Below are 16,422 nucleotides of genomic sequence, written 5' to 3'. Positions count from 1 at the left end.
TTTTTTCAAATGTCAACATCCGCCATCTTTGATTGGCCGCCATTTCTATTAGCTACCATTTTGAGATGAGAAGCATGGATTCTTTGCATCCATTCATAACCATGTAACTGTGGCATAAAGGAAAATTAGTACCCCCAAATTATACCGAACTCTTGACTGGCCCATAGACTAATAGGTGAAACACTCGAGCTTGCATTTACCCCTAAAATGGAGGCACATTGCACTCTGTTCCTATACATCTAGCATAAAAATATAAACATAAAGAAATTGTTGAGAGCAACATTTCCAATAATGCAGTATCGGGAGGTCATATTCATAGTTTGCCTATTCAGAGTCATTGAACCGAGATAAAACTTGGTATAGAGGCCATGGGGAAACTAATACTGATCAAAAAATTGTTTCACCACCAGGTGGAAATGTGGCGCTTAGAATTAAAATTCCCCTAGTCCGAGTCCTCTTGAGCCTGTTCGAAGTAACGGATTCCGATCATACTTGGTACATAGGCTATGGAAGCAATGGGAAAGTGAATTCTGCTGGGGAAAATAGTTCAAGTTTTCACCACCAGGTGGAAATGTGGCGCTTAGAATTAAAATTACCCTACTCAGAACCCTCTGGAGCCCGTTCGAAGCATCAGATTGAGGTGAAACTTAGTATGGAGGCAATGTGGACTATGGTGAAACGAATACTGTTGAAAAATAGTTCAAGTTTTCACCACCAGGTGAAAATGTGACGCTTAGAATTAAAATTCCCCTCGTCATAGCCCTCTGGAGCAAGTTCGAAGCAGCGGATTACGGTGAAACTTAGTATGGATGGTAAGGAGACCAGAGGGAAGCGATTGCTGATGAAAAAAATATAGTTCAGATTTATATACCTAAGGAGCTATCGCATAGGATAAAAGCACGAGATGAGTCTGTTTATCACAAAATACATGTATTACGAATGAAAGTAAAAATGTGGAAGACTATATGAACAACTTCTGCATTTAGAATTTTAGAAAGTAAAACCTACCTGTATCGACGGTGACGTCAAACAATTTGGCGATGAGAAATCTGCTCTCCCTGGGTCCGCGTGCCAAGAACAGACTCCCCCTGTCGGCATGAGTGAGAAGACCAACATTCACAAGGATCTTGTGGCAGAGGACGTCGATGTCCAGCTCGTTCGATACGTCCCGGATGAGCTCCATGAAGAGCTCGTTCTCGTCCAAAAGGTCGAGTCGACGTCTCGACAGCGTCGACTGCTTCGGAGACTTCTTCTTCGGCGAAGACAGCCACAAGTGGAAGAGCTCTGACGTCACAGAGTTCCTCTTGGTGCGCGGGATCGTCGGAACCTCTGAAAGGCTGGACTCTGCTCGCTTCTGGAGAACATTCTGCACAAAGTCCGGGTCTGCCTTCTCCGCGAGCCATCGCTCTATGAACTCTGGATGCGTTTCCAGATAGTTCTCCAGAGTGTCTTCTCCAGGTTCAGATTCCTCCCCGCTGTCCATTTTTGGAGTTTCCACTGGAAAAATTTCACTAACAGAACACTGAGGATCACAATTATTTATCTTCGGGAAGCATTGAGGACAGTGACATTGACGTCCTTCCACAACCCACGCCTGCGTGAGTGGAAGAGCATGCCAACTACCTCTAGGCCTTTAGTCAAACCGGCTGACTTTAATGTACTAGCATCGTTCACTTTAACACGTTGATCGCTAGAAAAATGCACTATGAACCTATCTTCGTTTCTTATAAAAGGAATTCCGAGTATTTGCAGACAGGATAATGTTCCATTTCCCCTTTAGGACCTGAAGCATCGCATCATATTGTCCTCAACTCTCTCTCTCACTGAGTCAAACCATTCTAACGGGAATGTCCAGGCGGCTTCTACACTCCAGGAGACTTCCCGATGAAGAGTTTTCCTCCATACGTCATCATCTGGTTCCTGTAGATCAGAGTGTGTTGCCTTAAGATCATTTCAGCACCTCTGAAGATCACCTGGGAAGAAAGATAAAGAAAATTGAATTGATTGAAATGAAATTATTGAGTGTGTCAACACTAAAATCAATACTTGTTTCTCGATCCCCGTGGCGGAGTGGTTAGCACATCGCGCTACAACGCCAGGGGTCCCGGGTTTGAATCCCGGCCTGAGCATGGATGTTTGTGAGTGTCCATTCATCTATTTCATCATATCGTAATAATCCACAAATAATGGAAATACATTAATATAAAAGAACTTCCAAATCCCAGACAGAAGCTATCATTTTCCACACAGGAACTTGACAATCAGGAATGCAGTGTCAGACGTCACCTAAGATCTTCCTGGTAACCAGCGGCGTAAACATGTGAACAAGTGAAACCCAGGAAGAGGCCACAAGTAACTGACTCTGCACTACTTAGTAAAATACATCACAATAAATATCTGGGACGATAAAGGTCATTGGTCAGTATTGAGCTATCAGCCAGAGGGAGCAGAATCACGGACAAGAAGTCTAGGAGAAGGAGAGTGAACGCTGAGCATTCAGAATAGCACCACAGACGGACACTTCGTTTATTAACCAGTCCGTAGTTCGACTCCTCGAGGAAGCACTTCCACACATTTACCATGCTGATCGAGTCCTTGAGGGTATAAAACTCAAGTGTTGTGTTTTGTCATTCATATGTGTGTTTGTCATCTCTCGCACGTTACCTTCAAGCTCTTCATGAGCAGCGAGTATGCAATCAACGAGGATGAATGAGCTACACCACCCAGATTCGATCCCCAGTTCCTTTAGGGAACATTACGATATCATTCCTCATCCCCATCTTCGCAAATTAGGCAAAAGTGGCACAAAAAGCGTGGTAAAATAAAGCAAAGCAATCAATCAATACTTGTCTCTGAGGACTAAAATATCCTTCCTCACATAAAAAGCTGTGAAGGGGAACTGGCAACATATATGGACAGAACGGAACCCTACAGAGGATTATACTGCCCGTAGGTCTAGACGCCAGAGCCTTGCAGGCCTGCTACCAGTATGTACTATGTGGAAGTGAGATTAACTTTTCGGTGCCTTCTCAAAAGGTCATCTCTTACAACCGAACTGGAAAAAAAAACACCTTGAAGTATAACTTACAATCAACATTGTTTATAGACTATTTTAACCAAAAGGATCTAGGATATTTTGATGCCAGGTAATTTTGGTGGCAGACTTTTTCATGTCTAGCCATATTGGTGCTTAACGACTTTCTCCTTTCCCTTTCACCAAAATGCTCAGGTACCAAAATTAACAGCACCAAAATGTTCGCACCAAGATGTCTGGTAACAAAATTCCCGGCATCAAAATGTCAGACTTCCAACCAAAGGGCATACATAGAATTTTTAGAGTACTGGTGGATAAAAGCTGAAAAAGTATCGGACAATGGTAATATCCGTCTCCCTCTCTCTCTCTCTCTCTCTCTCTCTCTCTCAGACTGTCTGTTCCTCTGTCCGTCAACTACAAACAGAAAAGTACAAAAAACGCATGAATTCTGTAGATCAGACCAAATCTATTTGAAGCATTTAGTTTTCTGTGTGTATTGACATCTCACAAACTCAAGAGCTTTAAAAACAAACGTTAGTGGACTGACAGCCTAATACTTGATGCATTTTAATGAAACTTGAGTAGCCAGTCTGCCTGGCTGTAACCTGCCGGTATCTCGAAAAGTAATAAACGTAAAGATCTAAAATTGATGTCCTGGTAAATTAATGCAATTCAATTATTTTGATTGGATCGTCGGTCTATGAGAGGGGGGATGTCAAACAATTCAACAATTGATATATTTTACTTTTGCAATATCCCCGACTTAAAAGAACTATGAATTATGTATTTTTCTGCAACATCTATCTTCTTAATACATATCGATGATATGGACATACATAATAATACATATTGATACATATTGTGGGCAATATGCTGATGATAGAAACATAAAATTCGGTGACTAGAAGCATTTACTTAATCCTAACCTAACTTGATATAAATGGGATCTATCTGCTTGTTTACGGTAGTCAAAAATTCAAATTTAACAATATATACGAGTACATACTATAATTTCAGAAATTAAGATACAATCATAAAATTTGGTACATTGAAAAAAACAAAACTTAAATATCAAGTCATTCTCCAAAATTTTCCCTATTGGTCAACTTGTCTCCACATGTCAAACGTCGAAAAAGTTTCGTGAACTAAAAGAAATACCGGGCACAGAAGAATATTTAATTTCGCAATCTATATGCCTGCTATGAATGTGACTCAAGAAATAGACGGGGTTTCGCATTCTAGCGATCTATCCGTAGTAAATATGTGGGATTTTATTGTGTGAGTAAAATCTTGTCCGCAGCGCCAAAATGGTAGGTTCGAGTGAGGGACGTGGTAATGTAGGTTAATATTAGTGTTGAACAAGATAAAAACTAGATGGTGAACAATGAACATATTTAATTGAAAACTGGACGTATGTCCGAAACATACATATGCATTGTAGCACGATACCGAAAGCTATACACAGAATTTATTTGTTTATGGTTTCTCTTCCGTTAGCTATAATGGCCCAACCTAGTAGCCATGTACTAATACCTGGGTTGTATCAATACCTATACGATAATATACTGCTGGACAATGAAAACCGGACACTTTAATATTTGACATCTGAATTGCAATAACAGCTCGCAGGTATATTACAGAATGTTCGGCAGATCATGTAGTACCATATGCACCATTCATAGGCTCGGACTTTGTTTATGCATTCGTACTTAATTCAGTTTCTGCAACATTTAGTTAGCCCTTGTACCAGAGCTTTTATCGACCCAATGCGTTATCACAAAAAATGCAAGTGTCCGGTTTTTTTTGTCCAGCAGTATAGTTTAGTAAAACATTTCCCATATAGCAAGCATGAGAGAGAAACACATTAAAAATACGTATACATAATGTAATGTAACACAGCCTAGACATCACAACATCAAAGTAATATAAATGAGACATAGTGAGCTGCATAGCTATACCCTGTCACAGCTAAATGTAGACCAGGGCCGCGCATATGGGCAGAGGAAGAGGAGGAAAATCGAGTGGTGAAAGCGCAGGGTTGCCAACCTTACGGTCCAGACCTTAGTCCGTACGCTAAATGCATGCCTTGTCATAATTTGCTCTTGCAGTTTAATCCCTAATATGTCCTTAAGAAATTATTATACCAATCGTACGGACCTGGAGACAAAAATACGGTCCGGTTGTCATGTGCGTTCGGTATTACCCTTTTCAAAAGTTTGCAACACTTACAAGAAATCGGGTAACTCCCGTCGCCCATTACACAATCCCGTTTCCCTCACTGTTCATTGGTGGAGCCGTCTCGCGTCACTACTTGCGCAGAGACTTGTTCTCGTTCGCCTGGTCTACAGTTAGCTATATAGTACGGAGTGTAGTTGCCCAGATTTGGATATTTAGGAAACTATCAATTCCACAATTCAAATACCAATATGATATAATTTAACCTCATTCATAGTTGGCTGAAATTCAACAACACATAGACTGGCGATAATGAGAATGCTGAAGCTAAAATGCATAGGCACAGTACTAAACGAAGTTACCCTGAGAAGTACACAATGTGAGAGAACGCTGCATAAATCGATGCCCCGAAGAAGATGAAAGATGGTAGATCGTATCCTGAGCCACAACAGAATAATGTGAATCATAAATGAAGGAAGAGCAGAAGGAAATCACATTGGCGGGCCCAGAATGAGGTACATCAATCAAATCGATATGGATGTAAATTGCTACGGAGATACCTTTGAAGGAGACAGAAAAAAAGTAGATAGATGCAACGAAGTAAGTAGAATCTAATATAAACCAGTAACCCAGCTCGTCTTTCATAAATAAGAAGAGATGAAGATAATATAAGGTGACCACGAATACTTGGAGGAAGGTCAAAATACATTATCGTGTGGAATAAAAGGAGTTTGATTCGAATATCTTCAGGCTTGAATTCATCGGGACTGGACCTACTGTTTAAAGTCGTATCCGAACCACTATGTGCCTCCACCGAGTACCAAAACAGTGATTCCTTGATTACAAGGCGACGACACCACCACTGCAGCATCGTGGAAAGGTGACCTTGAGTATGTTGAAAAAGACTACCTTTGGATCAAATAATGAATAATAAGTGTTGCAATTTAAAAAAAAAAAACACGGAGGATATGAATTTTACAATAGCGATGTGCTCAATGGTTACTAATAAGATCATAATTTAACAAATCTATCATACAAAGTTTACACGAAACTACAAATAAAGTAAAATATTAAAATAATTAATATTTGAATCCGACTCCACTACATCAAATTAAATCTTTCTAGCATTTATAGTTTCCTACATAGACAAACAGTGGCGGCGATAGGCGGACCATGGGGGCAGTTGCCCCCTTACTTTTTGCCACTTTCGTCCCCGCACTATGCTAAACCTTATCTACCAAGGAAAAGCTAAACTGTCCTTGTCCCCTAGTTTTTGCGCCTTGCCATTCTAGTTTTGGAACCGATCGTGGCCACTGTAAGTAAATCAAGATAACTAATATATAAGTATATTTTAATTCTACATGTTACATACAAAATGTAGTACATTTGTTACCGATAGCTCGCTATATTTCCATTTGTTTTTGTGACGTTTTTTCAAGATTGGTTCTGTGTGAAATCTTTTTAAAAAAATCATAGAATGAAAACTATGTTTGTCGTAGAGAGTTGTTGTGTTATATTGGATTGAATGGCTAGGGATTTCACCGGAGGTTCAATGTTGACATTCAATCTCGTTTCAGGCGCAGTTAGAAGAAGAAGACCAGTAATTTACTGAAGAAATTTCTTTTCGGAGAACCCCTTTCTGCCAGAGGCGTATCCTGAACGCATGCGTCAATTGTGGGAAAGAGGACAGCTTGCTCTGCGACGACATTAATGAGCATTTCTACATTCTAATTTCTTCATATAGGAGAAGTATTTATTTTACACGAGAGCGCTTAATTAAGCTTATATTACATTTCTTGGATCTGAAGTAAAATAAAGTAATAATTGTTTTCCCACAATTGACGCATGCGTCATTTCAGATCCAAGAAATGTAATATAATCTTAGTTGAGCGCTCCCGTGTAAAATAAATACTTCTCCTATATGAAGAAAGTAGAATGTAGAAATGCTCATTAATGTCGTCGCAGAGCAAGCTGTCCTCTTTCCCACAATTGACGCATGCGTTCTGGCGACGCCTCTGCCTCTCTCGTTCACATTATCCGAAGTAAATAGAAAAAATCGATCAGAACTGGGGAAAAAAGTTTCATACATTTTGACACTATATTTTGTATTTTGTTATTATTCATCAGGGATTTGTATTGTTTGACTAATTTTAATGGTGCATGAGATATCGAAACGTCAAAGTATGTTCTAATTCCACTTGATGTTCAAGTTTAAAGTTGGATATGAAACTTCGTGCAATATTCTCCAAACCCAGGCACCTTGATTACAAGTTGACAGTGTTACTGCTGAACCATCGAAGAGGCTCTACTGGTATTTTGAAGAAAAGGAGCTACTGAAACTCTAGGTTACATATTTTTTGTATTTTATTTATTTTTACGTTTCTTCTCTGCCTATATTTGCTAATTGCGGCGACGAGAATGTGATTATAAGATTAAATTCATCACGGGATACTTACAGACCGGAATCGACCTTGAACCTTTGGTGACGAGATTGTGAATCGGCCACTTAACTTGCTTGGCCACCAAACTTGATTTATTTTATTTTGCTTATCTGTCTCTTTTGCCTAATCGCGAAGACGAGAATGAGCGCTGATATGATGAAACTGATCAAGGCGAATACGCAGGCCAGGATTCGAACCCGGGACCCCTGGAGTCACAGAACGCTGTGTTAACCACTCCGCAACAGAGGTCTTTAATGCATCTCAAATGTTACACTTTGGTGATAATGCTATTGTTTCGAAATGATTTGAATTGATAGGGCGTAAAACAAAAAGAAAATCGAAATGTGAAAAAGAAAGTTCTAAATTCCCCCTCCCCTTCTATTCCACTTTACCCTTACTCTGTTCTGCAACCACCTACCCTTGACGCTTTTAATTTTGTTCCTTCCGCTGCGAAAAGCCACACAAGCTACTTCCTTCCGCTTTTAGCCTTCGCTTAATAAGACTCTTCCATTTGTGGCCCTTCAAAGGGCAGCCGTAAGGCTACGTGTTCGCTGGGTCTACGCGTAATTATTATCGGGGGGACTTGCTGACGTAAGATTTCAGACTGCTCCAACCTCCACTATTGATCGAGCGGTGCATTCTATTCCCAGGGAAATCCACGTGGGTTATGGTGTATCTATACCCTGCGGGGACGCCGACAAGTATGTCAAGGGCGGTCCGCGGACCTAATTTTTGCAGGGGTGTCTGCAGGAGAGCCGCAAGGAATGGCATACATTTCTCAAGTATACAGCGTGTCTCATAAGTAATAACGCAAACTGACACAGGTAAAAATACACGATAATAGAAGCAAAAAAGTCTCAGTAAACATGGGTCTGCAAACGAGCCGTTTTCGAGATAATCGCGAATGTGTGATTATAAGCCGCCACTGACTTCATTGTTTGTAAACGTCGTCCTAGTTGGTAAAATGCTAATAATGTGTGCGAATGTGTGGTTACAACAGAACATTTCCCAGAGGTGGCGTTGTAATCAAACAGAACATTTCCGAAGTCAGTGACGGTTTGTACCCACACGTTCGCACATATTATTAGGATTTTACCAACTAGGACGACGTTTACAAACAATGAAGTCAGTGGCGGCTTGTAACCACACATTCGCGATTATCTCGAAAACGGCTCGTTTGCAGACCCATGTTTACTGAGACTTTTTTGCTTCTATTATCGGGTACTTTCAGTTTGCGCTATTACTTTTGAGACACCCTGTATAATAAGCGATGTATTCAATTTTCTCTAGATAAGATTGGTATGTCTCTCTTTTGGCACGATATATGCATGCAAACGTTAGCCTTTTATCCTGATTCATTCCAAATAATTGTGATAGCTCAGTTTATACTGTAAGAACAGACTTCCGTTGCGGAGTTGTTAGTGTCACACGCTTTAAATCACGAGGTCCCAGGTTCGAACTCTGCATACTTGAGGGTATCAATGTGCTTATCCCGTCATCTACACTCTATCCCGGGAATATGTGGAGCAAGGCCACGCATAAAGATAGAGAAGGGTAAAGGGTGAGTGGGCGGAGCGAAGCTGCAAAGGCTGGTAAAAGCAGTCTCTTTGTCTCCTCCAACCAATCCCGTTCCTTCTCACGTGTTCATTGGTCGAGCCCTGTCGAGTCACTACTTGCGCAGAGGCTTGCTTCTCGTTCGCTTGACCCACAGATTCCCGGCACACAGTATAGTTCGAGTTGTAGAAGGGTAACTAGTTCTAGAGACCCAAATATCAACCACTCTTTCAGGTATAGTACACAATGTACTGCATTTTGCACACTAACGAGGGTCTGGCGTCTGGACTTGCAAGAAGGATAATCGTCTGTTAGGCTCGTGTTGTGTCGTCCGTGTGTGTTTGTGATTGTCCCTTCATCTATTCAATCTTATTCTCATATTCACGATTAGCCAAAGTGGCAGAAATGCGATGCAAAATGAACTAAATCAAAGAAACAATCATCATATTCGTTCATCCTCATTGTCACGATTATCTCGAGAGGTATAAAGCGACACAAACTAACCGAAATACAGTACAGTCCCAATAATCCAATGTGGACAAGGACTTATCGGATACGAGTATATGTGTATAGCAACACCACGGTGTTAGTCAGTGGTGTCGATTGCATTCCAAAATTAGGGGTAGAGGTGCCAAAACTAAGGGTGGGGGGACTCAAGAACAATTTAATTTCTATTGATAGATAAGGTTTAGCATAGTTCTGATGCAAAATTCGCAAAAAGTGGGGGCGGCAACTGCCCTCAACGCCCCCACCCCTAATCGCCGGAACTGGTGTTAGTATAATACAGAATTTCAATTTGCAAATTTCAGTGAGCAAATTTTTTCCTCAAATTTGTACCGAAATACCGGTATTCTTAAAAATCTTTCTTAATGAAATTTTATTTCCTTTACATTTGTTGTTACAACAATCAATTTCACAAGGAATAAGTATATTTTTAGCAGTGAAGTAAGAAGGGGAAATAAGGGAAGACATTTTATTGTATTCTTTGCAGTAAAGATGTCGTCAGTCAGTCAGCCTGTGTACGGTGCACCGTATTACTAAATTCATTGATCCTTTACCTAAAAGTCGCCCATTGTCAAGCTTTACCTCAGCTGCCGTACCGTAAGCGATTTAAATGTCGCCTGTACTATTTCTCGAGAATATTTGTAGCAAGCGAAAGATAAGTCCTTGCGCAAGAAATGATTGGAGAGGGATCGGCCAATGAACGGAAAGGAAAATGCGGCTGCAGCTAACAGCTGTTAGCAGTAACGCGCCCACTCGCTTTCTCCCCTTCTCTACCGCAATGCGTGGGCTTGCTCCACAGATTCCTACAACAGAGTATACGTACATCCTTCAGGAGGGCACCACGTGAAAATACATATCACCATTGGACTCGGTACATAACGTTCCATCCGCGTCACGAAGTTACATACACACACACACACACACACACACACACACACACACACACATATATATATATATACATATATTACATTGTGCTTGCTTACTCACATTCTCAACTTAATATTCTTAACCTTTATTCTTCTTCTTTTACTTGTAACCTTATATTCTGGTAATACACTGTTGGAATTTTCTGTTTCCAAAAGAAGTAAGTAATAATATTACGCAAGGGCGCCCGTAGGGAGGGGCCACTTGCCCCCTCTGAGATTTCTGGAAAGGGTTAATGTAATTCGAATGGTGGAATTGTAGCGATGTTTTATAACAGAAATGTTTTATGAGACTTACAGGCCGTAAGTTACAGCAACTATTATTAGTATTATTATTATTATTATAAGTAGCAGGGATAAATTTAACTTAGTCTATTTTACACTGATTATGTAGGAAAAACAACTTCTTGTCAGTATACAGTTATGCAAATTGTATATAGATATACAGAGTATGGAAATTACAAATGTATGTATTTTTTTTAAAAAAAAACATAAGTAGTAGTAGCAGTAGTAACAATAATAACAAAAATAATAGCAACAATAAAATCAGTAATAATAGCAATAATAATAATGAAAGTTTCTATGAACCGGCCCCCCCACAAGAAAAATTCCTGCAGTCGCCCTTGATAGTACGTCTTTAAAGATGTTCCTGAGACACTACGACATAACTGGAAAATTGGGTCTCCCCGATGGCGCGGCGGTAGCGTTGTCGCCTTGTAATCAAAGGGTCCCGGGTTCGATACTCGGTGGAGGCACATAGTGGTTCGGATCCCACTTTAAACTGTAGCTTCAGTCCCGATTAGCCTTAGTGTGCAGACTTAAAACACAAACTCAATCAATCAATAACTGAAATATTCTTAGGTGTACTATTTTCTTTACTCAGAAATGTAAAATACGAATCTTTTCTGCCACTTTTTGCTAATCGCGAAGATGAAGATTAGTGATGATGCCATGAAATTGATGAATGAACACTCCTGTCCAGGCTGGGATTCGAATCCGAGAACCCTGACATCATAGCGTTCTGCAAGCATCACTCCACCACGGAGGCCGGAAAGCAAAATATTGACGCACAAAAAATGTCGGGGCTTGGAAGTGCGAGAGGCGTCGAACGACAATTCTTTCTCGGGCGCCAAAATATCTAGCTAGGGCTGCAAGCTCTGATATGATTCATTTCTGTAAGGCTCCTAAAGGCAACAAGGTCTTTCTTCAACCGGAAGAGCACTGGATTCATTTTAACAATCGATACTCGTCCGATCGGCTCTTGTTTACCCTCGAACGTCCCTGTGGGCTGGAACCGCCCTGCGTTCCGACATCGCTTTTGCTGTCTTCGAGGTATGCGGAAGTTTGTTTGCCCTGCTCGGTCGCTCCTCGTCAAAACACAGCGGCACGATCACAGGCGAGGCTGCAGAATGTTTGATGTCGAGGGGGGGGGGGGGGAGGAACAGGAAAAAAAGATGATTCTGTTGTTCTTGCCCTTGTCCGGAAATTCCAGAGTAAACACAACCGGAGATATGGAGGACGGAAATATGCGAAATTGGCTGAAATGCTAACGCCGAACGTCACACACACACCGACACATGCAACGGCGAAAATTGAATATCTTCCGACCACAAAATCCACAAACATGAGAATAATTAGCAATATTCCGTGAATGCCAGATCGCAAGCTACAGAGGAAATTATCGAAAACATTATTATTAATATCACTATCATGTTTTGTTTTAGCAAAAGGACAACTATTACAAATTTATTGGTGTTGATAGATTCGCTTATATCTAACATTAGGAAGCAATCCCAGACCGATATTTTATTTATTGACTTGGCTAAAGCCTTTGATAGTGTCAGCCATCAGATATTAATAAACTCGACCAAATGGAATTATCACCTCAATTTCTAGAATGGTTTTCCAAGTCTTTATAAAATATAACTTTTTCTGTCAAGATTGGTGAAACAGTTTCCTCTAGAAAAGAAATAATGTGTCAGGAATCTCAAGAGTCGCCAGTTGGCTTAATTCTATTTACTGTTCTTATCAATTATGTTACTTCATGTTTTGAATTCAGCACATGTTTACTATATGCATATGATATGATACATGTTAAGAGTATTTTAACAAATAGTGATGTCGTTCAACTTCAGGCTGGTCTTGATAGAATGGCACATTGGTGTAGGATTAATGAAATGGAAATTAACTTGAACAAGTGTAATGTTTTAAGTTGTACAAAGGAAAGTTAATTTTTAGTTTCCAGGCATTACATTTATCAAAATAAAATCGAAGTGCGCGATAATCAAGAATATTAATAGACTCGTCTCTCATATTTGATGAGCACATCTCAGAAATTTGCAAAAATGCAGAAGATGCTTGGTTACATGTCTTTCTCAGGGAAGTTTAAAAAAAAGAAAGTACCTTAATATACCTGTATAAAACAATAGTTCGTCATATTCTTGAATATGCTAATGAATTACGATTACTGACAACCAAGAATTACCTTCAAAAAGTTGAATCCGTTCAAAAACATTTTATCAGATTACTATGCACGAAGTTTAAAAAGAATTACTATGAACAGCATTATTCTGAATGGCTAACTTAGTTGAATATGTCTACCTCAGAAGAATGACGAAAAATGAAGAGAAGCAATTTTGTACAGAAGGGCAAGTAGATACTGAATACATTTTGAATAATATAATATATTATATATTATAATATTCCCAAACATTCCAAGAGGATTATCTGAATTCTAACATCTCTCAAAAAGGACAGAGGTCTAATACCTGAACTTGTGGAAAGCTACAATATGATCTTATGATGATGTGTAAAATTGTAGGATCCCTTGTATATTTTTATAATTATACAGGGTGGGGCAGAAACAATTAGATGATTTAAATTTGGCGCCATACCGACATCTTTGTAGGTTGTGTGGTAAAACACACATCCCTGAGTAGAATGTTTTAAAGCTTTCAGTCGTCATGCAGGATTGGTCGACTTCTTGCTGACAATAAATGCAGTAGTCCTGAATTCTGTAACCCAATTCAATATTGTTTGGCGTGTCGGAACCTTTCAATTCCTTCCGATGTCAAAATATTTTCGAAAAACACGCTCCGTTACGTAGCTCGATGCTCTTAACGACAAACGCTGCATTACGACTAAACGCTTTAAACCGCTCTATTCAGAGATGTGTGTTTCACTAAGAAGCCACCTACAAAGATGTCAGTATGGCGCTAAATTTAAATCGTCTAATTGTTTCTGCCCCACCCTGTATATTCAATTCCGTAATTTTGTATCTTCTATTTTGACATAGTGAAGTGCCTGGTTGTCGTATCGTGCTCATCACTTAAATAAATATTATTATTATTATTTACAAAGGTACTGTACAGAAGAGCTTGTCATGAAGGATAATTGTAAAAGTCAAAAGTCCACTTTATGTTCAGATAGACTAATCGTAATTAGTACATTAGAGTTTAAAGTGAGATCCAAACACAGTACAATGTGCTTCCTCCAAAGCTCGTACCCCGATCCGTTGATTAGAAGGCGACAATGTTACCACTGAGCTATCGGGAGGCGTCGGGTAATTGTAAGGGCTCGTTAAATTTACACGTTGTTCTGTCTATGGAAAAAATTCTATGATATTTCTGTTATCTAATTCTTGTCTATGATATTCTATGAACAATGGGTAAAAATACTACTACAATTAGTAATGATAATAATAATAATAATAATAAGTTTTATATCGACGGAAAGATATTCAGGCACTTAACTTTTGTCAATTTCCATACATAAAATGTTTTTTTCTTTCTATTATTTCAAACCCACTTTTACCTTCACTAGGATAATTAGGGAACGACAGTATAATTTAAGGTAGAATTCAAACCACTTGAATGCGATCCCACTGGAAACTAATCTGGATCCCCCTAATTGGAGCAACCTCGCATAGGTGATAATTAGGGCTCGGATAATTATGCATTTTGCATATGCAAATGCATATTTAAGGATTTTTAACTAAAATGCATATTTCATATGCAGGTGCATATTGGTATGAAAATAAGTTGATGTTGTGCATATTTTTGTACCCACAACCAACACCGAGCATATACTGTATTTATTTCTCTTCTCCTCGCTTTTCTTTTCTTTATCTTTTATCTTCCTTCTATCCTTTTTTCCTGGATTCTATAAAATGTGGCAAGTACGTCATTCTCACCTCAACAATCGACTAAGCTGGCAACGCCGCGTGCAAGTTTCTTACCGCTTGTCGGTTAATTTCTACGAGCGAAACCCGATATGTTTAGCTCTTGAACTGTAATATATTGTGTTTCATTTAAAGATTCATAAAGATAAACATACAGGGTGGTCCGAAAGTGTGGAGACACCCGAATAAAAGTAGTTGAATGACATACTGTTCCGCAAAACTAACACTGCAGGTTTGTAAAAGGGAAAAATGTTATAGAGCATATGACCATGACGGCTGTCATCTTGAAACCCGCCATCTTGAATTCAACTTCAAAATTTTAAATGGGAAGGGGGTGGTATGATATATCAAATCAGGCTAGAATTTCACGATGCAATGGTGAAGTTTTATTTACGTATCTTTAACCAGTAAAAGTTATGACTGAATTCATGTACCAATTTGCTCCTTTTCGAGGTGTCGAAAAAAAGTATTTAAACGGCTCTAAGGCGTCAGTAACGCATCGAGATCAAAGTGACGTCTAGGGAGAGAAGTTTGTATTGCACACGATTTTAATCGGATACATCCACGAAGAGTAGCGCATTACGAATGGTTGTCTCGAACAATTACATTGTTCAACAACACATTAATATATATACTTTCTCCAACCCCCAATTAATCTATTTTTTTGTAGAAAAGTAAAAACCATTGCTTTCTATAAAATTGTAGGGATACTGCTTTAGAAACTAATATAAGTAGCAATGTATAATGTATAATGTCAATGAAATGTAGCAAATCTATTTTATAACGGATGCCACTAGTTAGCAGCACTTCACACAGGTTTCTGCTTTCAGGTATTCTCAAGAGGTTCAATGCAGAGAAAGCATCTGTGAAGAAATAAGTGTTTCGTGTTGTAGTGTTGGCTGTGCTTCGTGTTGGTAGGTGAATTTTCACCCATCTAGTAATAGTGCAAGTTTTTATCATTGCTAACTTTTCTAATTACTACCATTTCAAATAATTATTTTTTCATAGCTTTTGATTATCAAATATAAATATAGTAATTTTAATTGCATAATAACATATTAATGTATTCATCAATGATTAATGAAAATGTTAAAATTATGAAAAATGATCTAATAAGAAGTTGATAATAAAAATACATTTTGACATTAAAATGTTGTAATTTTACCCTGACAAAAAATTATGTGATATAAAACTGTTTCTTAAATGCCTACAATGTTTTAAAGAAAGTGTTCGAGTTCAAATACACTAAAAAAAGAAGAAAATCACACTGGTGAAAATTCACCCATTGTAGTAATAGTAGGCAATAAATACATCGTAGTGTTCAAGGGTTAACAGTAACAAAGCCAAGATGTTGTGGTATATTAGTAGATGCACCAGCCCGGTTCTGCAACCTCTATTGAGGCTCGGTGAGGCTCGCCTTAATGGACTTGTCTCGTAAGGCAATGAGCCTCATTTGATGGCAGTGTTGCCAGCTGCTTACTCGAAAAAATCACCAAGAGTTTTTTTGGGTCTAACGTAGCCTCAAGCAAGGAGCTGGCAATTTTGCTTGAGGCTCGCCTTAATAGTTTGTTTTTGTAAGACATAAGCCTTATTTTCTCCCAGTGTTGC

General features: G+C 39.1%; 1 protein-coding gene across 2 annotated transcripts in view; it reads right to left on the bottom strand.

The window, feature by feature from the left end:
- The window catches only part of Pde6 (phosphodiesterase 6), a 649,430-nt gene that overhangs the window by 371,998 nt on the left and 261,010 nt on the right, over nt 1-16,422 (bottom strand). For both annotated transcript variants that reach the window (XM_083140787.1, XM_083140788.1), the window contains one exon: nt 1,009-1,973. In XM_083140787.1, the coding sequence (XP_082996913.1) occupies nt 1,009-1,483 (475 nt within the window). In that variant the 5' untranslated portion in view covers nt 1,484-1,973. The remainder of the gene's footprint in view (nt 1-1,008; nt 1,974-16,422) is intronic.

The sequence above is a fragment of the Lepisma saccharinum genome, chromosome 19, assembly GCF_977018435.1.
Source record: "Lepisma saccharinum chromosome 19, izLepSacc3.1, whole genome shotgun sequence".
NCBI classification, from domain to species: domain Eukaryota; kingdom Metazoa; phylum Arthropoda; class Insecta; order Zygentoma; family Lepismatidae; genus Lepisma; species Lepisma saccharinum.
This window is presented reverse-complemented; position numbering and strand designations above follow the sequence as displayed.